The sequence below is a fragment of the Schistocerca americana genome, chromosome 3, assembly GCF_021461395.2.
Source record: "Schistocerca americana isolate TAMUIC-IGC-003095 chromosome 3, iqSchAmer2.1, whole genome shotgun sequence".
NCBI classification, from domain to species: Eukaryota; Metazoa; Arthropoda; class Insecta; order Orthoptera; family Acrididae; genus Schistocerca; species Schistocerca americana.
The window spans coordinates 411,087,471-411,113,548 of NC_060121.1; the positions used below are offsets into that span (position 1 = coordinate 411,087,471).

The window sequence follows — 26,078 nt, forward strand, 5'->3', positions numbered from 1 at the left end:
TTAACTGAAGTAGAGGATTTGGCAAATGTTCAGGGCAGCACAGCTTTATACACCTTTTTTGTTTCATTATACGGGATGTGCTTTATAGTCTTAAGCTCTTGTACCTTTCATTCTTCAAGACACAAGCTGTAGTCCCAACTACAGGCTGGATGAGCACCAAAGCAATTCACACACTTTAAGGGAGGTGAAGAAGTGACTCCTCCTTGAGAATAGTAGGCTCAAAGCATTGCCATTTTAAACAGTGCATTGGGTTGGGGAGATAAGACCACTTGCTGAGGCAAAGGAAACCTGCTCTAATGTGCTATGGAAGTTTCATGCTGCTGAATATCAGGATTAAGGAGTTGGATTTGACAAGACTGCCATCCACTCTCTTTGTGATATTCTGCACATCGACTATTCCTTCTTGGGCTCACTCAACTTTCAGTTTTTCTTTGGGTATGTCCACCAGATCTTTGCATATCACAACATCTTTGCTATAATTCAAAGTGGTGTGGAGCTCGAAAATGAGATTTTCACTCTGCAGCGGAGTATGCGCTGATATGAAACTTCCTGGCAGATTAAAACTGTGTGCCCAACCAAGACTCGAACTCGGGACCTTTGCCTTTCGCGGGCAGGTGTTCTACCATCTGAGCTACTGAAGCACGACTCACGCCCGGTACTCACAGCTTTACTTCTGCCAGTATCTCGTCTCCTACCTTCCAAACTTTACAGAAGCTCTCCTCCGAACCTTGCAGAACTAGCACTCCTGAAAGAAAGGATACTGCGGAGACATGGCTTAGCCACAGCCTGGGGGATGTTTCCAGAATGAGATTTTCACTCTGCAGCGGAGTGTGCGCTGATACGAAACTTCCTGGCTAATTAAAACTGTGTGCCCGACTGAGACTCAAACTCAGGACCTTTGCCTTTCGCGGGCAGGTGCTCTACCATCTGAGCTTCCGAAGCACGACTCACGCCCGGTACTCACAGCTTTACTTCTGCCAGTATCTCGTCTCCTACCCTCCAAACTTTACAGAAGCTATCCTGCGAACCTTTGGTGTGGAGCTCAGTTACCGTGCCATACTCTCCAAGGCATTTGACTTTCAGCAGGTCATTGCTTGCTGGGAATCAGAAGTTTTGTCCAATAGTTTCCCACTTCATAATCACTTGATTGATTTTAATGTCCCTGCGATGCCCTCTAAACCCTTTGGAAGGTAAAACGGCGAGACTTTCCAAGGGTTTCCCTATCAATAATACCTTCTGTCCTGCAGCATGCATTCTGTTACCAAATACCAAACTACTTTTAACAGCTCCAGAATCTGGAGGGCTTGTCATACGAGGCCTCTTTTGCGATTGTGTGTTGGTACCTCCAAGCAGTCTACCCATTCCACTGGGAGGAGGAAAAGATTTTTGGGGCCTATCTTGGTCCCATGAGCAGCTATGGTAATACAAGTCCACCTAAACACAGCCCTGTGTGCCTCGCAATCTGGGTGTTCAACCCAAGATCACTGTTCCCTGTGGCACACATAACTTTAATGTACTAAATAAGCAATAGAGTGGAAAGCTAAAACCATTATATAGGGTGTAACAGAAATATATGGCCAAACTTTCAGGAAACATTCCTCACATACAGAAGAATTAAGTGTGTTACATGGACATGGGTCCATAAATGCTTTATTTTGATGATACTGCTCATTCTCTACTTGTTCTCATAATCACATTAATCCTGGGAAACATGCAGAAACAGAATATACCAGCATTACACGAAACATTTTCTTACATGAAATGTTCAAAATATCTCTTGGTTATTTTTTGTTAGAATGTACAGTAGTAAGTTGTAATTCTTAGTTTCACCACCAGTGTTTGTTATTCCAATGGAACAAACGTTATTTTTACACGTGACGCACTTCATTGTTCATGTTGTCATGCAGCTAACCGCACTGCTCTACTCACTTGCATCGAGCATGTAGCATCAACTGTTTCGTGTTTATCACTGACTTGGTTTCTGGTACAGTGCAATTGAACTGTAATCAAATGCAGAGTTGGCAGATGCTGATTTGCAATATAGATTAGCAGGTGGTAATAGCCATGATACTTAATGTTTGTATCGGGAGAAATTTCCAGAATGACAGTGACCTGACAGGAGGACATTTGAAGCAACTAACCGTTGACTTTGGGAGCATGGGACATTTAAGCCTGCCACTTGCAACTGGGGGAGGCCTTGAAGGATGAGGACACCTCAACTGGAGGGAAAACTTCGTCACTTAGTTGACAATAGCCCCAGTGTCAATGTAAGACAATTAGCTGCAACAGGAAATGCTGATACCAAGACTGGAGAGTACTATATGAGAACCTGTTGTACCTGTACCATGAACAGCGAGTGCAGGCACTATCAACAACTGATTTTCCCACACAGGTACACTTCTGCAAATGGTTCATTCAGCAATGCATCAACTCTCACTTTAATGCAAATGTGTCATCCACTGATGAGGCTTTGTTCCAGTGTGATCATATTGTAAATTTTCACAATCAGCACGTACAGGCTATCAAGAATCGCCTTGAAATTGTGCAAATCGGCATGTACAGGCTATCAAGAATAACCATGAAATTGTGCAATCATGTTATTAAGAAAGATTTTCTGTCAAGGTTGGGGTCACATTTGTAGGCAAATGTATGAGAGGACCTCATGTTCTCCCACTCAGACTCAGTGGAGTAACTTACCATGTTTTCCTACAGAACACACTGTGTGCCTTTACAAGTGCAGCAAAATGTACTTCATGCAAGATGGAAGAACTTCCAATTTCATTGTTAATGTTCATAAGTTTCTAAATAGCAACTCCATAACAACAATCAAACAATGGAAATTCCAGGAAGTAATATCAACAGTGTAGGAAAAAGACACATTGCTACTTACCATAATGAAGACATGTCTAGTTGCAGACAAGCACAATTAAAAGCTACTTACATAAAGCTTACAGCTTACATAGAGCTTTCATCAGTAAGAGAGAGAGACACACACCATTCGCATACACAAGCAAGCACACCTCACGCACACACGATCACCAACTCCAGCATCTCAGGTCGGAATGCAACATCATGTAGGATGCAAGCAGCAAACTGGAGGGTGCATGGAAGAGAAAGGTATGGCGTACAGGTGGGGACAGAGACAAACACTGTCTGGTGGAACGTGCAGGGACTAGAATGCCAACAGGTGCAGCATCAGGAAGTTGTGGGGCAGGGAGGTGGGGAAAAAAATTGAGCAAAAAAGAAGAGGAGCAGGGGAAGACAGGCGGCTGCATTACCAGAGGGTTGCAAATAGATGGGAGGTAAGAATGGGGAGGAGATGGTAGGACAGAGGGGTGGAAACTGTAAGGCAGATGGTGTGGGGACAGTATGTTACCGTAGGTTGATGCTGGGATAATTACAGGAGCAGAGAATGTACTATAAAGATAACTCCCGTCTGCACTGTTCAGAAAAGTTGGTGTCATTCCTTTCACACCAAAAGGTCTCTCCCATAAAGCCTGGCTACCCAGGGATGGTGTATCTTTAGTGACAAAAACTCCCTTGCTCAATATGCTTCACAAACAGGCACTAGCCCCCAGACCTTATCCGCAAACAGATCTCCCATGCCATTTCCCCCATACCCCGAATCCTCCCACCATCTCCAAGAACCAACCCTGAAGGAATGTTCCCTTTATCACCCAGTACCATCCCAGACTGGAACAGTGAAAAGACTGGAACAGTGAAAAGACTGGAACAGTGAAAAGACTGGAACAGTGAAAAGACTGGAACAGTGAAAAGACTGGAACAGTGAAAAGACTGGAACAGTGAAAAGACTGGAACAGTGAAAAGACTGGAACAGTGAAAAGACTGGAACAGTGAAAAGACTGGAACAGTGAAAAGACTGGAACAGTGAAAAGACTGGAACAGTGAAAAGACTGGAACAGTGAAAAGACTGGAACAGTGAAAAGACTGGAACAGTGAAAAGACTGGAACAGTGAAAAGACTGGAACAGTGAAAAGACTGGAACAGTGAAAAGACTGGAACAGTGAAAAGACTGGAACAGTGAAAAGACTGGAACAGTGAAAAGACTGGAACAGTGAAAAGACTGGAACAGTGAAAAGACTGGAACAGTGAAAAGACTGGAACAGTGAAAAGACTGGAACAGTGAAAAGACTGGAACAGTGAAAAGACTGGAACAGTGAAAAGACTGGAACAGTGAAAAGACTGGAACAGTGAAAAGACTGGAACAGTGAAAAGACTGGAACAGTGAAAAGACTGGAACAGTGAAAAGACTGGAACAGTGAACAGAAGTGTGTAGCTGACTCTTGGTGAGCACGAGGCCAACATAAGGCATAAGATACAAAACAGGATCATACGAAATTTAGTTCAAGGAATGTGTTTAGAGATTTCAAAATTTCAATTGGTCATCCTAACAGTGAGCCCATATGGCAAAAATGTCATCGATGTATCTAAACCAACAAGTGGCTGAAGGCTTAGAGATTCTATGCAAGTCCTTCTAAGTGATCCATGAAAACATCGGGATACAAAGGAGCCATCCTTGTTCCCAGGCTGTGCCCTTGATCTGTTTGTATGCCTGTCTCTCAAAGGTACAGTAGTCGTTTGTCAGTTATGAACTTGATTACGGTGAGCAGGAAGGATGTCATAGATTTGGAATCATGAGAGTGTCGGTTAGGGTTCTGTTCAGTAGCAGACAGACCATGTACAGGGGTAATGTTGTACAGAAAGAGGTGGCATCAAGAGTGACAAGTAAGATGTGTGCTGGGAGTGGGATGGGCACACATTTCAGAGGTCTAGGAAATTGTTAATGTCTTTAATGTAGGAGGGGAGTCTTTGTAATATAGATTGCTAATATTGATCAACCAAGCCAGAGATATGCTGCCTCACCTGTCTAACTTGTATAATGCAGTTATCTTTCCACTTTTATTGATGTTTTTTTCAGTAACCTCTGCCTTGCTTATTACCCTATCTTCCACTTTTAAGTTCTCAGTTTTTCAAATCTTGTCTGTTGCAGGTACCAAAATCGGTCTTTCCTTCTCATCCTGTGCAGAAAGTCTCCCCTGACACGGGATTCTGGGTGCGTTTTCTGTAACGCTTCCCATCACCAAAATCTCACCAGTCCTCTTCCTTTACCCTTTTTCTTTCCATTAAACCTTTCTGCCACAAGGAGCCACTGGCTTCAAAAGCTAATATGTTTTCACATCTTTTATATGTGCTCTCCTGCCACCATTTGGTGATAAGATTTTGTCTATCCATATACATATATAACAAAGCAATTAACATTGCTACTTCCAAACACAGCAAGTGTTGAGTGTAGCAATCTACTGTTGTTATTCCATTGTGGATTTTCAACCGCTACAAACACTGGTGTGTGTGTGTGTGTGTGTGTGTGTGTGTGTGTGTGTGTGTGTCACATCATCCAACCACCTCCTTACAGGTACACCACTCTTAACATCATCAATCTATGGGTTATCACTAGTATACCAAATAGCTCCAAAGATATTTTAATTGCTGATGATAAAGGTAAAATAGTTACAAATACAAAGTAGGAGTGCTATAAGAATGAAAATACTACACTATACCATACTGGAGGGAACTAGTTCATAATTTGTACTGATATGCATATTTTCAATAACAATGTAACACAAGACATTTGGTTTATAACAAAATTCTGTTAAGAAAACAGCGTTACGTTAGTGGCATGATTTGTGATATGGTAGACATGGACCCCTTAAATCAGTGATCACTTGACAGTTTAGTGGCTGTGGCAGTGCCCTGCATTATAATTTCAGATAACAATTCCGTTAGCTATCTTTTTCTCGGGCATTAAGGTGCATGTCATGCTTTAAGTATCCCTAGTTTCAAAAAGCAGAAATCTGCATACTATTAATCTCTCTCTGAAATAAGTAGCAACTTATTCAGTTATTATTTAATTCCACAGGCTTTGTTCAACAATGAAATTATGTCAATGCATGATCAAAATCTATACTATTCTTCCTTAGCAGCTGCAATGTAATCAAGAAATAAAATGTTGTATTTGATAAAGCTGTAAATTGCTGCAGGAAATTAAGTGTATTAGGATTTTCTAATATTTTTCAGGATGTGCTACTAATCATATCAAAGTTTCTTTATGATTCAGTTTTCCATCTCAGCACAAATTTTAACAAAACTGTTTCTATTTATATTAGATATCATTGGTATTTCTCTATGGTTATGAACGAAATTTAGATGTCTTCTTGCACATAATTTTCATGTGGCTATTTTTTCTTCAGAGCTGTTTTTACAAATCTTATAAGAATCTTGATGCAACTCAGAAGCACTTTTATTCTCATTTTTGATAAAGGTGAACTTCTAGGGTCCATTGTTTTCTATTTCTTGCTTTTCAATGAAAACCTATATGTATAGCTACTTAAATGGTCACTTATTAGTGTGGGTCAATGTTCATCTGCCCTTGCACTACCATTAATAACACCACCAAGTAGCATTCACAAAGTCATATAACAAAGACCAAAGATAAGAAACAGACAAAATTAAGAAATTTTAAGATATATAAGAACATATTTCTTAATGCAGGGACTGACAAGGAAGATAACATTATTATTTAACCAATAATGATATAAGCCACTGAAACAACTGGATAAAAAAGTGTCTTGCTTTTAGCAATTATTGTATTTACCATTTATAAGATGAGCGTTTTTCCCTAAATTCATCATTCAAAAAATACGGGCTTGTCTCACATTCTCAGATTAAAGTACTGCTGCTGAGGTCAATGTTTTTATGCTGTGTTATAAATGAATGGAAGGGTGTTCCTATGTTTATGGATGAACCTTTGGCAGTTGAGATCAAATGCAGACTTATTTTGAAGAATTCAGAAGGGATGGAGGGGGAACAGTGACACCAACTGGGTTGAGAACTGTGACGAACATAGGGACGGGAGTGGTTAATGGCCAATAGATTTCATCATGCTCCAATAGTAGGAATGTATACCACCTACCTTGGATTTTTATGAACATCTATAACATTTAAACTGCAGCTTGCCTGAAGCCATCTTAAGTCTGAATTGAATACTTTAAAATTGGACAAATACTTAACAACAGTGGATGTTTCTGCAGGAGACAGTAATAGTCTAGATAGTGGCAACTAGCATACTTATATGTTTTGTGCAGGTACGCTGTCAACATCCACCATGTGGTATGACGGGAACAAAAGAGGGTGTATCAGTTGCTGGACCCCTGCAGCCAATGAGACAGCCACAGACAGACAAAAAGTCTGGAAGCTTAAGATGAAGGAATATTGTTGCATTTTCATACCAAAATAGATGTGAAATCCACTAAGTATTTTGGAAGAAAAACAGCTGTGTTCTCAGGTCTCACTTTAACCATAACCTCAGAAATAGCAGCATATTTGGAGTAAACTGTCAAATATTGGTGACAACCATGATTATAAATTTCATTGCTCTATGTACATAGAAATATGTTGCCTCGTTTCTCGCCTCTCATTGGTTAGGTAATCTATCATTTCAGATAATGACGGCGACAATGATGTTGATACAAGAGACAACTGACTTATTATGCAAGAAAGGAAATTAAGATAAATATTAATGTAAACTATTTCTTTTACTTCTCCTTGTATTATCAAAATGAAGAACATCAATAAATGACATATGTTTAGAATAGGTATACTGTTAACTTTTTCAGATAGATATTTTCTACCAATGAAACAAAATTGTAATTTTGATTAATTAGAATATGTTAAGAATAAATACAATATATGTATGACCATATTATGCAATACTAAGAGATTTAAAACATTTTATAAGGCAGTGGGTATGAGCATTTGGGGCAGGGGGTAGTGTGAAGCAAACGTAAATAATGAGCAAGTTTTACTTTGTTCATCAAAATGCAAAATTACTCAATAATGACAGAAAATAAGGGATGATATTGCAAGATACTAAAACAGAAGCACAAACATTCAAGCTGATATTCCTCAATACTGGTCAGATCACAAAGAAAACTGCTTGGTATACAACATGTGAAAAATTACATTTAACCAAAAACAGCTGTATGTTACCTTTCAGGCTATCCAGTTTCTCATGGAGTTCTTGCAAACTTCTTGCACGTGTTGTTTGTTCACCAAATGTAGCAAATTTCACTGGAATAAAGCAGACTATTTAGAAAAAAAATAGTCTTTAATCATAATAATTGCAAATAAAGGGATGTTACTAATTTTTTTTAACAGAAAGTTATCTTTTCTAATCTGTAAGCAATGTGCCCAACTCCATTACAAATCATTACTGTGGTCTCAGAAAGCTATTGAAGAAGGTAACAATACTATAATTAGTCTCTCATTCAAAACAGAACCTTCTTAATATTAAAATTCCACTTTTAAGAATATATTTTTTTATTATAGCCGACTAAATCTTATCAAAGTATTGGGTGCCTGGATAATAGTGTTGCAAGTCTTTATACCATTCACCCATAAGAGTATGGATGGTGCTCTGAAGGTTGTTTCTTCCTGATCCTACACTACAACTAAGACAATTGAGCCCAATTTTGTAGCTCATAATCCGTGACCACCCCTACCCCATTCAAATAAAACTATAAAATGACATTAAAATTTCCATCATTTTCTATTTTCTTATTTCAGTATAAAAAGAATTTTCAAAAAATCAAAAGCTTGTGCATCTTTTTCCATATTCTGGCAACAAGAAAACTATTTTGTACATATGTTGGAGGAAATAAAACATTTCTTCACTTCTATAGGAACATGGGCTCTAAAAATGTTAGGAGTAAGATCTTTTTAGGATTCCGTACCTCAATTGGTAAAAACTGAACTCTTATCGGATTGCTTTGTTGTCCGTATATCTGTCTATCTGCCTACCTAATTATTTAAAACACTTTCTCAGGAATTAGTAGTACATATCAAGTTGAAATTTAAGTCACATACTGAGATCTACAGCTCTTGGCAGTGTAATATATTGAAGCTTCTAAGTCAAAGCAATCAAAATGTAAGGCCATCAATCAAAAGGCAAGGCTGTTTATGTCACATATTGTAATACTTGCAAACTCACTTGTTAAAACCTATAAAGTACTTCCTGTTGGCGTAGAATTAAGCAATTTGGCAAGAAGCAAGGAATCACAGTACAATCAAAGGAAAAAATCCAAAATCTATAAATGTAATTACACATGGAAAAAAGAAATTGTCATTTGTTGTCAGACTGACTGACTGTCCCATTCGTCTGTCTGTCAAGGCTCCTTTTCCTCAACAACGGGACGACGTATCAAGTTGAAATTTATGTCACATACTAAGGTTTATAGTCCATTGGTGGTATAATGAACATTAGCTTTTAAGTCAATGCAATCAAAAGCTAATACCATTTATGTCACTTATTTGATACTCGCAAACTTACTCATCAAAATCAAGACCAAGAAGTATGCAATTTGGCAAGAAGCAAGGTTTCAAAGTACAAGTAAAGGAAAAAATCTGAACATTGTTAATTTGTAATTATATCAAACAAAAAAATATTTCTTCTGTCTTTTGTTATCCAATGCCAAACATGAAATTAAAACAAGTAGTTCCGCATTCTGTCTGATTCAGTTGCAATGGTAAAAGTCAAATATCAGGCAAGGAATGACTTTATTGCTCATATTTTGCATGCAGTTTGAAAAGCATATTTTGCATACAGCTTGAAATGTCATATCTACATGTAATAATTGCTCCTGGATATCTGATGATGGATAAATTCCAAGCCACATCATAAGAGCAATAAAGTCACTCCTTGCCTTATGTTTGACTTTCATCATTGTAACCCAGTCAGCCTGAATGGAGAACTGCTGATTACTATAAAAATGATCGCCTGCCTCCTGCATTTGTTATCCAATGCCAAACGTGAATTTAAAACAAGTAATTCCGCATTCTGTCTGATTCAGTTGCAATGGTTAAAGTCAAATATCAGGCAAGGAATGACTTTATATTACTGAAATTAAAACATACTCGAAAATCTTGGAATCCCTGGGACCAATATCTTGCCAGTATCAATGCTGGTAACAGGCAAATATTATTGAGGTTCTCAATTCTCGGAATGAATGAACTATCTATATACATAATGGGCGAGTCCAACTCAGTTCTGGACAATTTTTTTAGTAATGTGCTCATTGTGAGGGGTAATCAAAGTTTTAATAACCACCAAGAAAAAATAAAGTTACATAATTTGTTGTTTGTAAGTTGTTTTGTATGTGAATTACATTTTCTTATGATCTTGTAACTAAATTCATGCAGTTTTTCCACCTTAAATCGCTCTGGACAATACTGCTACAGACTTCATGGATTTCAGATTTCAGTGACTGACTGCTATTCACATTATTGGTTGGTTAGTTATTTCCATATGCAAGCATCAAAATTCTGATCTTTTGCTATGATATCAAACAACATATTTTTCTGTTTATACACATTAAATTACATTTGTTGTGGTCAATCTTCACATAAGAAACTGATAACTGCACATCATTCTACAATCTTTAACCTCTATACGCACTAGTGCATTACCTGGAGACAGCTACGTCATAGTAAGCAGTGGCAGTACCAGGCAGGCCTCTTTTCTTCTATTTTCAGGGTTTAACATCCCATCATTGAGTGTCATTAAAGACAAGAGTATGTGATCAACAGGAGAAGATGGTGGTGAAAATTTTCTTCTGTGTTCTTTTCAAAGGAAGCATTCCAGCATTTGCCTTAAGATGTACAGAGAAACCACAGAAATCCTAAATATGAATGGCTGGAAGGGGTAACTGAACCTTCGATCTTCAAAATCAAAGTCAAGTGTCTTAATCACTGTATCACCTCATTCAAGTTTGTATAGGTTGGCAATGGACCCATTTTATGTAACCAATGGAGAGGGAAGTTTTTGGGAACTAAAGAGAGATTATGACTGCCAAAACAAACAATTAAATGATAGATTAGCTCAATGGTAGATTAGCTAGATGTGTACTAGGCAGGTGTTATCATTCTTGCTTCTGGGGGGGGGGAGACATACTTTGTCACTATTCAGCAGCTCAATAAGTTACCATTTTGATAATTTCTGCTGAATTTTACTATGTTTTTCTACAATTTTTATTTGTATCTATTGTGTTACATTGGCACTAACTGGAATTTTTGAGTGTTTCTAACTTAATTCATACATAGTTTGGAAGGAAATTCTTTCATGTATCATTGTATTCAGTTATAGAAGGTTTTTCCTGATAAATCCATTAATCTTCAGTGGTAAGGAGTCTGTCTGCAATTAGAAATGAACCACAGGCCTACTTTATTTTTCAGTCGTCAGTCTTCTGATTTGTTTGATGTGACCTATCACTAATTCCACTTGTGTGATGACCTCTTCATCTCAGAGCAGCACTTGTACCCAACACTTTTTCTAGGTTGACAAATTGTAATAGCAAGTCTTAATTTTTCCTTCAGTCTTGCTTCCATTACCAAGTGTAATGTCTGAACCATCTCTCTGGTGCCTTTACCTTTCCTAAAACAAAACTGATCACCACCTAACAGATCGTCAATTTTCTTTTGCAGTCTCCTGTATATTACACTTATCACCAGCTTGGTTGCATAAGCAGTTACGGAGACTGTGCAATAGTTCTCACACGTATCTGCCTTTGCTATCTTTGGATTTATGCAGATGAGGTTTTCTAAAAATCTGATGGTACATCACCAGTCTCATATACTCTACACACCAACTTAAATAGTCACTTGGTTGCCTCTTCACCAATGATTTTAGAAATTCAGATGGAATATTATCTATCCCTTCTGCCTTATTTGATCTCAAGTCTTCCAGAGCTCTTTTAAATTCTGTCCCTAATATAACATCCCTGTCTTCCATATTGACTCCAATTTCTTCTTCAATCATGCTGTCAAACAACTGCTCCACCTTACAGACATTTTCAATGTCTTCTTTCCACCGATGTGCTCTCTCCTTTGTGTTCAACAGTGGAATTCACATTGCACACTCAATGTTACACCCTTGCTTTTAATTCCCACCAAAGGTTCTTTTGACTTTTTTATATGATGAGTCCTTCTTTTTGACAATCACTCGATTTTTTCACATTTTCCCTGCAGCCACTTAGCCATGGCTTCCCTGCATTTTCTATTTGTTTAATTTTTCAGTGATTTACATTGCTGTAGTCCTGTTTTACCCCAAGAATTTTAGTACTTCTTTCTTTTATCAATCAACTGAAGTATTTCTTCTGTTACTCAAGGTTTCTTTGTAATTACCTTCCTTGTACCTATGTTTGTCTGTCCAATGTCTGTGATTGCTTGTTTTTATAGATGTCCACTCCTCTTTAACTGAACTGCCTACTCTGGTATTCCTTATCGCAGTACCCATATCCTTAGCAAACTTCAAATGCGTCTCTTCATTAATCAGTACTTTAGTGTTCCCTTTCCTTCCATACTGATAATTCCAGACAATTCTCTTAAACTTCAGTCTACTCTTCATCTTGTGATCCGAGTCTGTACCTGCTTCTGGGTGCGTCTTACAATCCAGTATCTGATATCAAAATCTCTGTCCGACCATGATGTAATCCTGTTGGAATCTTCTCGGGTCTTTGCCATGTATACCACCTCCTCTTGCGATTCTTGAACAGAGTATTGACTATTATCACCTGAAATTTGTAACAGAACTCAATTAGTCTTTTTCCTTTCTCATTCCTGCTGCCAAAACCACAATTTCTTGCAATCCTTTCTTCTATTCATTACCCTACAGACATGTTACAATCCCCCGTGATTATTTGATTATCAATTCCCTTAACATACAGAATTGCAGAACTCAATTAGTTTTTTCCTCTCTCATTTCTATTGCCAAGCCCACATTCTCCTGATATCCTTTCTTCTATTCCTTTCCCTATAAAAATCCTGCAATCTCTCATAATTATTAGATCAACATCTCCCCTTACATACTGAATTATACATTCAGTATCCTCAAGTACTTTCTCAGTCTCTCTATTTTCTGCTCGCAACATCACATATATACCTGAAATATTGTTGTCAGTGCTGGTTTGCTGTCTAATCTGATGAGAACATTCCTTTCACTGAACTTTTGCCAGTAGCTCATGCTCTGCCCTATTTTCCTATTGATTACAAATTCTACTTCCATTATACAATTTTCTGCAGCTGTTGATATTACCCTATATTTATCAGATCAGAAATCCTTATCTTCCTCCCATTTCACTTCAGTGACTCCCCCTATATCTAAATTGAGCCTTAGCATTTCCCTTTTCAGATTTTCTAGCTTTCCTGTTATGTTCAAACTTCTGACATTCCATACTCTGAGTCATAGAATGTTATCCCTTCATTCAATATTCCATCTTTTACTGACGATCACCTCTTGGCACTTTTCAGTTACAGGCCACATGTCCTGTGGATCCTTACTACATGCCTTCTGCAGCCTCATGCCATTGATCACTGTAGATTCTTCCACCTTTCAGCAGCAGTTTCACATGCTAAGAGCACGATAGTGCCCTGAACCTCTGTCTGCTCCTCCTCCTTAGACAAGGCCGCTGGAAGAACAAGCGTGACTTCATATGCTTGGAAGTCTTCGGTCACCATTGCTGATGATTTTTATTCAAAATTTAAGCAGTGGCTGGGTTTGAAGGCAGGACCCAGGACTTTTGATTACTAGTCAAAGACACTACCCCTCGGCCACAGAAGAGGCCTATTTAGTAGTGCAATTAACATTAATGTATTTGTGTCTGTCTGGTCTATAGATATTAGTGGCATTGGCAGTTTGTTTCTAGTCTGAACTCTGTGTGTAGTGTACAGCAATTATGGATTATGTTCTAAAGCTATATTTAGCAACTGCATTTTGCACTTCCGGTGCTAACCATACATAAATGAACAGAGTCATTCCATTCTCTGTCAATAAATTCATTTTCCTGTCTTAAATCATTGCATTTCTGGTAATTACGATATGCAGTGGTTGGACAAAAATGTGGAAACACTGCAAGATATGCATACTCTTAACAGAAATGCAGATGCTAGCCAAGCCTGCAAGCTACGCTGTCGTATTTGAACATGGACAGCACCTGTGCAATGTCCTCAATAAGTTGCACATGTCGGTCAGTCAGAAAAGTATCCTGCATAGCTGTGAGTGCATTATGTCAGAGCCAAGTGAATTCAAAAGAGGGCAAATTGTTGGTGGTCATATGCGTTTTTTCCCACAACCAAGGTAGCTGAATAGTTGAAGTGTTTGGTGTTTCAAGAGGTACCATGTCAAAGACTTACACTACGTGCAAGGAAAGCAAAAACACATTGTCTGCCATGTTACAATGCAGACAAAGTGTATGCTGAGTAATAATGGTGGACAGTCACTGAAGAGGATTGTGAGTTTCACTGCAGAACTGGATGTTGCATTTGTTAACTATGTCAGCACCGAACAACAACGAGGGAACTCCAGAAGCAGCAAACTGCAGGAGGATGAGCTGGAATCCGAAAACCACTCATCAACAATGCAAAATGTAGTACCAAAGCCATGAAATCTGGACTATGGAGAAATGGAAGGAGGTCATTTAGTTGGATGGGTCTTGTTTCACTCCGTTTCCAACTTCTGGCCGATTTTACCTGGCAGTGGTTTGGTGATTTTGGCTGCCATATCACAGTATTCCATTTGCCTCATGGCTACTCTGCAAGGTCGCATTACTGCTCTCCAAGGTCACATAACTGCCAAGGATTACATACTACTTTGGCTGATCAGGTCCATCCCATTGGTACCATGTTTGTTCCCCAATGGTGGTGGTGTGTTCCAAGATGACAGAGCCCCTGTTCACAGCTCCCTTGGCCACCACAGTCACCAGATCTCGGTGTTATTGAGCCTTTGTGGCATACTTTGGATTGCAGGGTGTGTGATGGCTATCCATCTCCATCTCGTTGCCATTATTTTGCAGGAAGAACAGTGTAAGATTCCCTCTAAAACCATACAGGACCCCTGTTTATCCATTCCATGATGACTGGAAGCTGTTTTGAATGCCAATGATTAACATACACCATATTAGGTATGGTGATATGTTCCGCTTGTGTTGTTTGCACTCATACACACAACATTACTTATGTTTAACAAAGGACATTTGCTTTGTTGTAAATTATTGACTGATTTAATCTTTTGAAAGAAGTTTCGCACTATTTTGGTTTGTCATATGGACCACTTCAATGTCATTAGCAGCAATTTCAGATCTGGCAAGAATAAAACTTGTCATTATTTGTTATAACCTCCGTTCACCCTAGTAACTACAGAACTCATAAAAGTACTTTCACATGCTATAGTTACAGATGAGTCAACCACTGCAACTGTGGTGTCTTCTGAAGAACGAGGTACCATGACAAAATTGATACCTCACGACAGAACCGTAAGAAAGCACAGTCATTGCCAGATGCAGCAATGAACAGGAAATGTTAGCTTAGAAACATCCTCAAGCCTTTCTATTCACTGGCACTGCTGAAGACCTGCTTACATCAGAGCAGAGTGCTGTTCAGCCTACTTCGCCAACATCACAAATAAGACAGCAGTGCCTCACTACAGAGCTAGCAGTGTGAGAGTTTTATTAGACAAAACTATATAGCAAAGTTTATAATCGATTGTACAGAATGAGAAGTGACTATTATTCTGTTCTGTATCAAGCGATGTGTTATTGTTCAGTTACAGAATATAGCATAGCCTCCGGAAAAAAGGAGTGCAAAATTAACTTATTGATATTCAACAATAAAGAAGCGCTATATGCGCTCTTAGAATTGTATTAATTGTAATCTTTGTCTCGTAGTATAAAAGAAAAACACATTTTTGTTTCATTGTCTTCTGTGTCTTCTTGGTTCTGATGTCCTAGCTGACAGACACGTGTAAATCACGGTCTGTAATTAATACAATTATCTGTAGCATCATTATAATTTTTCTTGAATATATATCCAATTAATTACTGTAGAGTGTGTTTTTGTTAGTAGCAAGAAAGCACCATCCCTATCCATGATTTAGTTACGTAATAATTAAATGTTGCCCTGGCCATTAATGATAAAATGATGAAAACCTGTTTAGTAGTCATTTAACTCTGAAAGTACTGAAGTGATTAATCTCAATAAATACAAAACGGCATCTTGTAATATTTTCCAATTCAAGGCCAGAGGTACAGTTTTATTAAAAAATATTTTCTATAAATGTATACGCTGCCATTGCACATAGGCAGCTATACTGGAGCATCAAGCCTCACAAAAAAGGAATTAATTAGCATTGTATTTAATTAGCTTATCGTGTAACATTAAAGAAAGATTTTTTTTTTTTCATTCATCATGAGTAACATGGATGTCTTTACGTTGGAATACGTATGATATTTTTGGTGATAGCGCCAAGAGAAAAATTAGTCGTGGCTTTTAACAAACATAAAAGAGAATTTTTAGCAAAATATTTTATTCCAAATTTAACAGAATAATTTATTTCATTCACTTTTCAAAAAGTTACCGATAAGAAACAATCCTGTGGACATGGATTATGTCAAAGTTAAGTATTTCATCCAGTTCAAGTTACAATAAAGCGATGTAATATTTTGTGCAAGTTGTAGTTTAATTCGCCTCCTCCAGAAGTAAATCTGAGAACCCACCACAATGTCGATGAGTGGGATTTCCCCCCCCCCCCCCCCCCCAACCAGCACAATAAATGCAACCAGCACAACAAATGACAAGTCTGGTCCCTTGCACGATTACGAAGTTGGTGGTGATAAGCACACACTATTCTAATGTACAGCCCACCATGGTTTGCCTTACGGTTATCTCTAGAGTTCCATTAGTCAGTGGCCAAATATTCCTAGTGTATTCTGATTCTTACTGTGTATCCTATAAAATGTTTAACAATTCTGAGCCACCATGGGAAAAGTCTCTTAAATGAAGTCTTTCAGTTTCAGGTGCAGCAAACTGAACAACTGCTGCTCAGTGAACAATAGATGGCTACATTACTATCACAACGAGCTGCACCACTACCAGATGCTGCACTCAAGCTTTGTCAGTTTAAAAGTAATGAAGAAAATTGGTCAGAATATTGTGCGCAACTGGACATTCTTGTCACCGCTTACAACGGTTACAGGTATGGCGGGTATTGCTTTTTTTCTGTTAACAGTCAAAGCAAAAGTGTACCATCTATGTTTAAAACTGTGACCCAATTCTCATCCAGAAGATGTTGCTTACGATGAAATAGTTTGTATGCTTGGTGAACATTTTGAGATTCAGTTTCACATCACTGCAGTGAGGTTTAAATTTTTTTGTCACAAGAAGAAGACTGAATAGACTTTAAAACAGGGGATAACTGAACTTAGAGGGATGACAAGACACCGCATGTTCAAGTTTTCTTGTGGACTCAATTACAGTGATGTTATGTTATGTGATAGAATCATGCAAAATGTGTTAGATGCATGCAATCACTCTGTTTTTTGTTTTTTTGTTTTTTTAACTGCCAGATCCCAATCTGCCTGTTGTGGTATTCCGAAGTATTGTGGCACACCTGAAGTCAATTTTGAGGCTCCATCAAAGTCTCTTGTTAATAGTGCACAAGACACTCAGTCTGAAGTTCATGATAATATTAAAGTGACGATAAAAAGGCCTCAGATTAACAGTACACATAAAAGTAAAAACTTTCAGTCCCATGGTAAATGATGCGTACTACAGAATAGGATGAGGAAGTCTTGTCATAAGTGATTTTCAGACAATGACAGGAAAACTTCAGCTTGTTGTAACGTAACATGTTTCCAGTGTGGTAGGCAAGGTCATATCGAAACAGCCTGTTTACAAGGCAGTCAGCACAAGCACAGGTCTGACACACGGCTTCAGTGATGCTTTCAGGAAATGCATGTCATGTCGGCAATACCACTGGAAGCAACACATATGAAGGCCAATCCTTCTATTCTCATCCATGGACAGAAGAACAAAAATTTTCTCCAATTAAGAGTGGCTAAAAAAACAAATTTTAGTTAGAAAAAGGTGCATCTATTTCCCTTATACATAAATACGCATATGAAAGGATCTGTAGCCCATGACTACAGAAGCCTACTTCTGTTTTTTCTGCATACAATGGACATGAAATACCAGTACTTTATGCGTGGAGTATGCCAGCAACTTTTTGTGATGTTACAAAATATGTTTCATTTCATATAAACAGTTCGAGGAACAGTGCAACATTTTTGGTTTATATGTCTTCATTTGATTAACCTGTGCATCCACAACAATATGTTACTAAATCAGTGCTCATACTAATGTTTTTGACTTGTCTAATAAGCACAGTGAACTGTGTGAAACAGGTTTAGGATGGCCTAAGGACTGCAGTATTTGAAGAACACGCATAGCACACTGCTGACGTCAGAGACTGCATGAAGGCAGAGGGGAGGGTTGAGGGTTGCTGTTGGCAAGAATCATGCAAGGCTATCGAAACAAATAAGGTATAACAGTGTGGAAATATGAAACAGATACATTATTACTGTCATGGAGTAAGTTGCTCTCCATCACTTTTGGCAAGCAATCTATATGCTATGTAAAAGCACTAGCAGGTATTTATTAATATCATTAACTTATTTTTATATTTTATTATTAGAAATGTGAACCGAACTATCTTTTGAAGCGGTAGAAACTTTGACAAAATTCTAGTGATTCACTTCCATCTGTATCAGGTGCATGAGGAATGTTAAATGGGATTCAGATGAACCTAATGATATTACTACTTATTCAGATGAAGAATCAAATAAAAATATCTCTGATTCACAATGTAATATTATTATTATTATTATTATTTCTTTTCTTTTCTCCCTTATTCTTTTCTTTTCATACATATAAGATTACATAAAATAATAATAATTTTGTACCACAGATAACATTGGAATAGAAACGAAACAAGTAGAGATATGCTCTTCAACTTTTTGATTTCTTAACATTCATCTGTTCGTCTCGATAAGTGATAGCAGGTGGATGTATTGCGAGCTCCACAGAGTTAATATTGCTAAAGAAAAAATCTGTTTGCCTCTATAGGTGGTAGCAGGCGGACGTATGAAGAGTTCCGCCGCATTAATATTGTTCAAAAATGTGTATTCTACTTGGACATTAAAGCAGTGTTATAAGCGTTATTTGGGACACGAAGTTTATTAAAAAAAACCATCTGTTCATCATTTCACCGACGGAGAGAATCCTGCAGCAAGAGGATTGAAGCAGACGAGAAGAATTTGCGGGAGCAGAGGAGGGGTGATCCAGAACCATTATTGTCATACCAAGCTCTATGCACAACACAAGCAACAAGAAAAAGAAGTACGTAAAGTTAAATGCTGAATATATGTTTTAGTGCCTCAAGAATTTCGGGGTAAATTCTAGAGACACTTGGTCTTCTACCGTCTCGAACACTCAATATTTTACGTATGAGTGTGGGAGAGTGGAGATGTTTCTACCGCACCATCAGTCTTTTGTGTGTGCAGGATGGAGGTGTATCGAGACAATACCGCAATTGTGGCGGTCGATCGGCACAGACAAGTGTTTGCTGCTTGCGCCATAGAAGCTGTATGTGACGTACAAGGAGCAAGCACACATTATTTTTTGACAGAGTAATGATTGTAATTGTTATGAACAAAGGAAATATGATTTGACTAGATACTTTTAATTCGGGTGTTAGACTTGCTAGAAGCATGAACTGTCTTTGAATTTCTGGTGGTTATTAAACTCACCACATTGTAAATATACTTAATTTTATCTGACGGTTAAAGATGCAATTGACTTGCAAGAATTTGAATACTTATGTGAGACTTGTGGAAATATACCAGAACTGAACTGAGAGTATTATGAGAGTACCTAGTTACTTCAAGAGCACACACACACACACACACACACACACACACACACACACACACACACACACACAGAGAGAGAGAGAGAGAGAGAGAGAGAGAGAGAGAGAACTTTTTTATTTAATCACTCTAACCAGCATTATTTCATCGGAGAAGTTGTGGAGATTGACGCAGCCGCGTATCCAGAGAAGGGGATCGGCTGAATGTTTCAAGTAAGTCAATTGTAATAAGAGAAAAGGAAAGTGCGCAATCCAGTTTTGTTCCGCTTCTCTCGTCACCAAACCGTTAGAATGTATTGAATATTGAAGGTCTGTTGATACTAGTGCCAGTTACAGTCCACTCAGGATATGTGTACTTTCCAATTTCTTTCAATTATTCTTTGCCTTTCCCTTTTCATTATTTAAGCAGCAAATTTTAATCAGTTTTACAATATATATTACATCTTATCTCTCCTCTCCCCTCCCGTCCCCTGCCACTATTCAACAAATAAAAGAACATTTGAAACATATTTACTTTAAATGCACAAAATATGTTGTTGTTGTTGTTGTGGTCTTCAGTCCTGAGACTGGTTTGATGCAGCTCTCCATGCTACTCTATCCTGTGCAAGCTGCTTCATTTCCCAGTACCTACTGCAACCTACATCCTTCTGAATCTGCTTAGTGTATTCATCTCTTAGTCTCCCTCTACAATTTTTACCCTCCACACTGCCCTCCAATACTAAATTGGTGATCCCTTGATGCCTCAGGACATGTCCTACCAACTGATCCCTTCTTCTAGTCAAGTTGTGCCACAAACTCCTCTTCTCCCCAAATCTATTCAATACCTCCTCATTAGTTATGTGATCTACCCATCTAATCTTCAGCATTCTTCTGTAGCACCACATTTCGAAAGCTTCTATTCTCTTCCTGTCTAAACTATTTATCGTCCACATTTCACTACCATACATGGCTACACTCCATACAAATACTTTCAGAAATGACTTCCTGACACTTAAATCTATACTTGATGTTAACAAATTTCCCTTCTTCAGAAAGGCTTTCCTTGCCATTGACAGTCTACATTTTATATCCTCTCTACTTCAACCATCATGAGTTATTTTGCTCCCCAAATAGCAAAACTCCTTTCCTACTTTAAGTGTCTCATTTCCTAATCTAATTCCCTCAGCATCACCCGAATTAATTTGACTAAATTCCATTATCCTCGTTTTGCTTTTGTTGATCTTCATCTTATATCCTCCTTTCATGACACTGTCCATTCCGTTCAACTGCTCTTCCAAGTCCTTTGCTGTCTCTTGACCTGATGCATTTTGTCTTGCATTAACGTGACCTAAACATGTTTTTAATTCATGCATTCGTAAAGTTATTGCACACACAACTGATGATATGTAAACTAACGATAATAGTTTCCAATGGGCTTTTGACTGGAAATTAAAAGAATGCAGTACGTAATACTGGAAAATGACATGTTTTTTGTAATTTTCACAAGAGTAATATTTCTAAACCACAATTATTATAAGCACTATGTTCTGAATGTTACATAAATGAAATTGTTAATAGGAAAGCTAATAATACATTGAATGAAATAACTATGTACACACACACACGTCAGTATCAGACCTTCTATCCAGTCAACTTATTCTCCAAGTCAAGATCATTATACTTTTCAAACAATTGGAATTAGATGTAAAAATGTTAATAATATGTTTGAAACAATGTTGCAAATGAGTTCAATTCTTTTTTGCAATGTATGTTTAAAAGCAACATTTGGAGAAAGAATACATGCAAAATTTGTTAACAAATGTATTTATAATATATCTGAAAACAAAGATGATGCAACTTACCAAACGAAAGTGTAGGTACGTTGATAGACACACAAACACAAACACACACACAAAATTCAAGCTTTCGCAACCCATGGTTGCTTCATCAGGAAAGAGGGAAGGAGAGGGAAACATGAAAGGATGTGGATTTTAAGGGAGAGGGTAAGGAGTCATTCCAAACCCGGGAGCGGAAAGACTTACCTTAGGGGGAAAAAAGGACAGGTATACACTCGCGCGCGCTCACACAGACACACACACACAAACACACAAACACACACGCGCGCACGCGCGCACGCACGCACGCACACACGCACACACGCACACACGCACACACATATCTGCACACATACAGACACAAGCAGAAAATGTAGGAATTATAACTCTACTAATTAAAATTGTTAAGTTATATCAATCAGAACAAGAATGTACAGATTCCTTGCATGGTTATATATCCACATTATCAAAAAATATACAAACTCACTATTCAAAATAGAGAATTTTATACAAGGCAAATAGAACCATTCCAAAAACCAGAATATTTCATTAGTTTCTGCAGTGTGTTCAAATTCCAAAGCAATTGGACACACATCATCTTCTGGCAAGACAAATATCAACACCATTATAAAATCATTACAGTTTTTTATAGAAAATTCACAAAAAACACAAAACATGGTAAATTCGTCTTTGTCCTTCTCAAAAAGCAGGAAGTAATAATGAACACATCCACTTCATTCACAACTGCAAACAACGTAATGGATCATGCAGATGTGTCTTCCAAAACAGCATCGCTTCTATCTTTGGTCAGGTCGAATTTACAAGGGTCATCGGGCTGACACTGATGGAAAAATCAATCTCCTCAAGTATTTCTTTGCAAAATCAAGATGGATAGGTTTCTTTGTCAAGGTCAGGCAAACCAGAAAATGTATTCATGATTTGTCAGTTTTACAATGAACAGAGAATCAAAACGTTACCACGCAATGTTTGGTACTAAGCTAATTTAAGGGAAATACAATTGTATGTGAATTTGGAGAATCCCAATTCAAAAGTGACTCAAGCAGTCCAGAAAAATCAAAACAATGGAAAACCCAGGATGGAATGTAACATAATTATGAAAAGGAAAGTTAATACCATGTAGCAGAGATGCTGAGTCGCAAACAGGCACAACAAAAAGACCTGTCACAGATAAATAAAGCTTTCGGCCATTAAGGCCTTCATCAACAATAGATATAGGCGTGCGCGTGCCCACACACACACACACACACACACACACACACAAACATGACTCACGCACAATGTGGTTTCAGTTGCCTGAGACTGCGGTGCACGCTACATGCGCAAGCGTGTGTGTGTGTGTGTGTGTGTGTGTGTGTGTGTGTGTGTGTGTGTTTTATTTGTTTGCGGCAAGCAGTCTGGATTATTATTTATTTTATTATTACAGGCAGCCAGACTATCCATAGGATCTCCTGGTAATGACATATCAACTAAATAACAGTCCGGAATTTGATAACCAGTACACGAACTTAGCTGGACAATATAAACCCAGATCAAATTACCAAAAATACACGTTTTCGGAACTAGTTAATATTGCAGAAAATCATGTTACTGTTCTAATTAACAAGATACAAAGTACATTATTTTGGAGGAATAATATTTCTTTACATACTTGAAATGTTAATATTTTTTCAAATGTTACAAAACATATTCAAATTACATCAAGTGACTTTTCTGTAGGGCAATTTTATAATTATCTTTTGAATGCAAAGGTAATACATTTAGTATATATTCAAGCATGTACACAATTTGATTCCTATTACTTCAATGAAAGAGAATCTTTAGATATAATTAAACATTTACTAGAATATAAATTTGGAAGTGACTGGGTTATTTTTATGATTTTATATGTACACCGTATAATGTATTAAACAAAACAAATGGAAAATGGAATTGCACTCAGTTAATAGGTCAATGTTATATGTTTAATATGTATGGATACGTTTCCTTTACTTCATGTCTATTTCTGTCGTAAGACTACCGGTTTTGACCTATAATGATTATCTTCAGATTTGTTTTATAAAAACATGTCCTAATATACTGGAGCCATAGTGGCATCATCAAATGTTAAACACAAAGTCAGCTTTAACATTTGACAATGCAACTATGGCTCCAGTATATTAGGACATGTTTTTATAAAACAGATCTGAAGATGGTCATTACTGACCAAAACTGGTAGTCTGATGACAAGAATATGTGACCATAGACATGAAGTAAAAGAAATTTATTCTATATTTGGGTCACTGTTTTATTCACGACCATGCTGCAGCTTGTGAAAATATGTATGGATGATCCTAATTTTGACCCTGGATCATTTAGACAACTAAATGTATTTTTAGTGGTGATTGTACTAACATTCAAATAAAATGTTTTAAAATTGCACATAGAGCACTGCTGACATCAGGGTCGACATGGAGGGAGGGTTCATGGGCTGCTGTTGGCAAGTGACGAGTCAAGGCTATCCAAACAAATATGGGTATAAAAGGAAGGAGATATGAAGCAGGTGTTCAGTTGTATTTCAGTGACAATGGGGACATAATGCCCAAGTCGAAAACATGGAAAGACAAAAAGACAGGTGCAACTTGTTCTTCGTGGACTGCAATAGGAAGAATTAATATTACAAGATCAGCTACATCTGCTACTCATGCTACTGCTGATGTTGTTTGTGAGAATTCTATTGCAGATAAAGTACTTGACACCATGGTCGACCTGTTTACTAATTAAGGTGATGAACCACAAGAACCATGAGATATTATTTAAGAAGCATATGATAGTGGTGAATTAAATGCTCCACCTGTTGAGGAAACAGATAAACATTTTGGATTAAAATGGAAAGCTGAAGAAGATCCTCAGCCTGGTCTGGTAGAATATAAGCAACCATGTAAAGATACTTCGGGTAACAGAGTAGAAATGGCTGAAGAACATTCTACACAAATTTGTTCTTCTGGAAATAATAATAGTGGTACTGATGGTGGTGCTGACAGCATGGATCAATTATTACACTTTTACATGGAAAAGTATAGAGGCTACTAAAAATGGTGATATACGTTTTATTAATACTCATCTATTTCAAGTGTGGGGTTATGGACACAGGTGGCAAGATGTTAAAGATGCTCAAGGTAATGTTTATGGTAAACATTATATCACATCTGCATCCCAAAGGTATTCTAAGCAATTACGTCAATTTTTATCTAAATCTCAATTTCACAATCCACCAGATTATTGTTATGTTAAATTTATTTCTACTGATTTAATACCGGTTGGATTAGAAGCTTCTTTTTCCACACGTAGTACATTAAGTGGATTAGAAACTATGGCACATGCACCATTTGTAATTTATAATAAAGGTGGAAATTTAGCTATTGTTCATGAAATAGTGAAATAAATAGTACAGATACTAATCCCAGGTAATATCTTTCTTATACAACAGTAGTACGTAACTGGCTTAATTATGATTCATGGATTATACCATTTGATAATAGTGGTTCGAATGGGGGGGGGGGGGGGGGGGGGGGAAATATATTTACAAGGTATAGCAAGCCGTGCACTCCCAATCACCCCACATAATTTTATCTAAATCTTTTTTCTCTTAACACCACTAATTACCATTGGATTTGTACTTTTACTATTTATTTTAACTGTTTCTGGAACAATTAACAGCAAAATTCCCCTCATGCACAAACTACGAGGGCGGTTCAGAAAGTAACCTCCGATTGGTCACAGTGCGGGTTGTGGGGGGAGTAGCGACGCCATCTGTGCGTTCACGCACTCAACAGGTCAGTCGGCATCAAGCCGTGGTCGAGTGAACATCGTACCTGCGCTAGTTTAGTTTTTGTGGCAGTTTGAAATGTGTGCTGCAATAGAAAACCCCGCCAAATGTGAAGTGCGTGCTGTCATAAGGTTTTTTACAGCCAAAGGATATTCTGCAGCAGCTATTCATCGTGAGCTTTGTGCCGTGTACGGACCAAGAGTTATGAGTGAAGGAGTTGTCCGTGAATGGGTACGTTTATTTAAAAGTGGACGAGAAAACGTTCATGATGAAGAGAGGAGTGGTAGACCATCATTGGTGACTGACGAACTCGTTCAGACAGTTGATGCAAAAGTCGATGTTTCTCAATGTCGGAGTTGTCTACTGGTTTTCCACAGATTTCTAAGACTCTCTTGTACGAGATAGTGACAGCAAGATTGGGTTACCAGTTCTGTGCACGATGGGTGCCCAAAATTCTTACCGACCACCACAAAACTCAAAGAATGGCCTCTGCATTAGACTTTCTGTCACGTTATGAGGACGAAGGAGAACCATTGTTAAACAGAATCGTGACCGGTGACGAAAGCTGGATTAAGTACGTGAACCCTGAGACAAAAGAACAATCAAAGAT

The 26,078-nt window shown here is 37.9% G+C and overlaps 1 protein-coding gene across 1 annotated transcript in view; it reads right to left on the bottom strand.

The window, feature by feature from the left end:
* The window catches only part of LOC124605532 (surfeit locus protein 6 homolog), a 73,645-nt gene that overhangs the window by 8,644 nt on the left and 38,923 nt on the right, over positions 1-26,078 (bottom strand). The window contains exon 3 of the mRNA XM_047137279.1: positions 8,068-8,148. Within this exon, the coding sequence (XP_046993235.1) occupies positions 8,068-8,148 (81 nt within the window). The remainder of the gene's footprint in view (positions 1-8,067; positions 8,149-26,078) is intronic.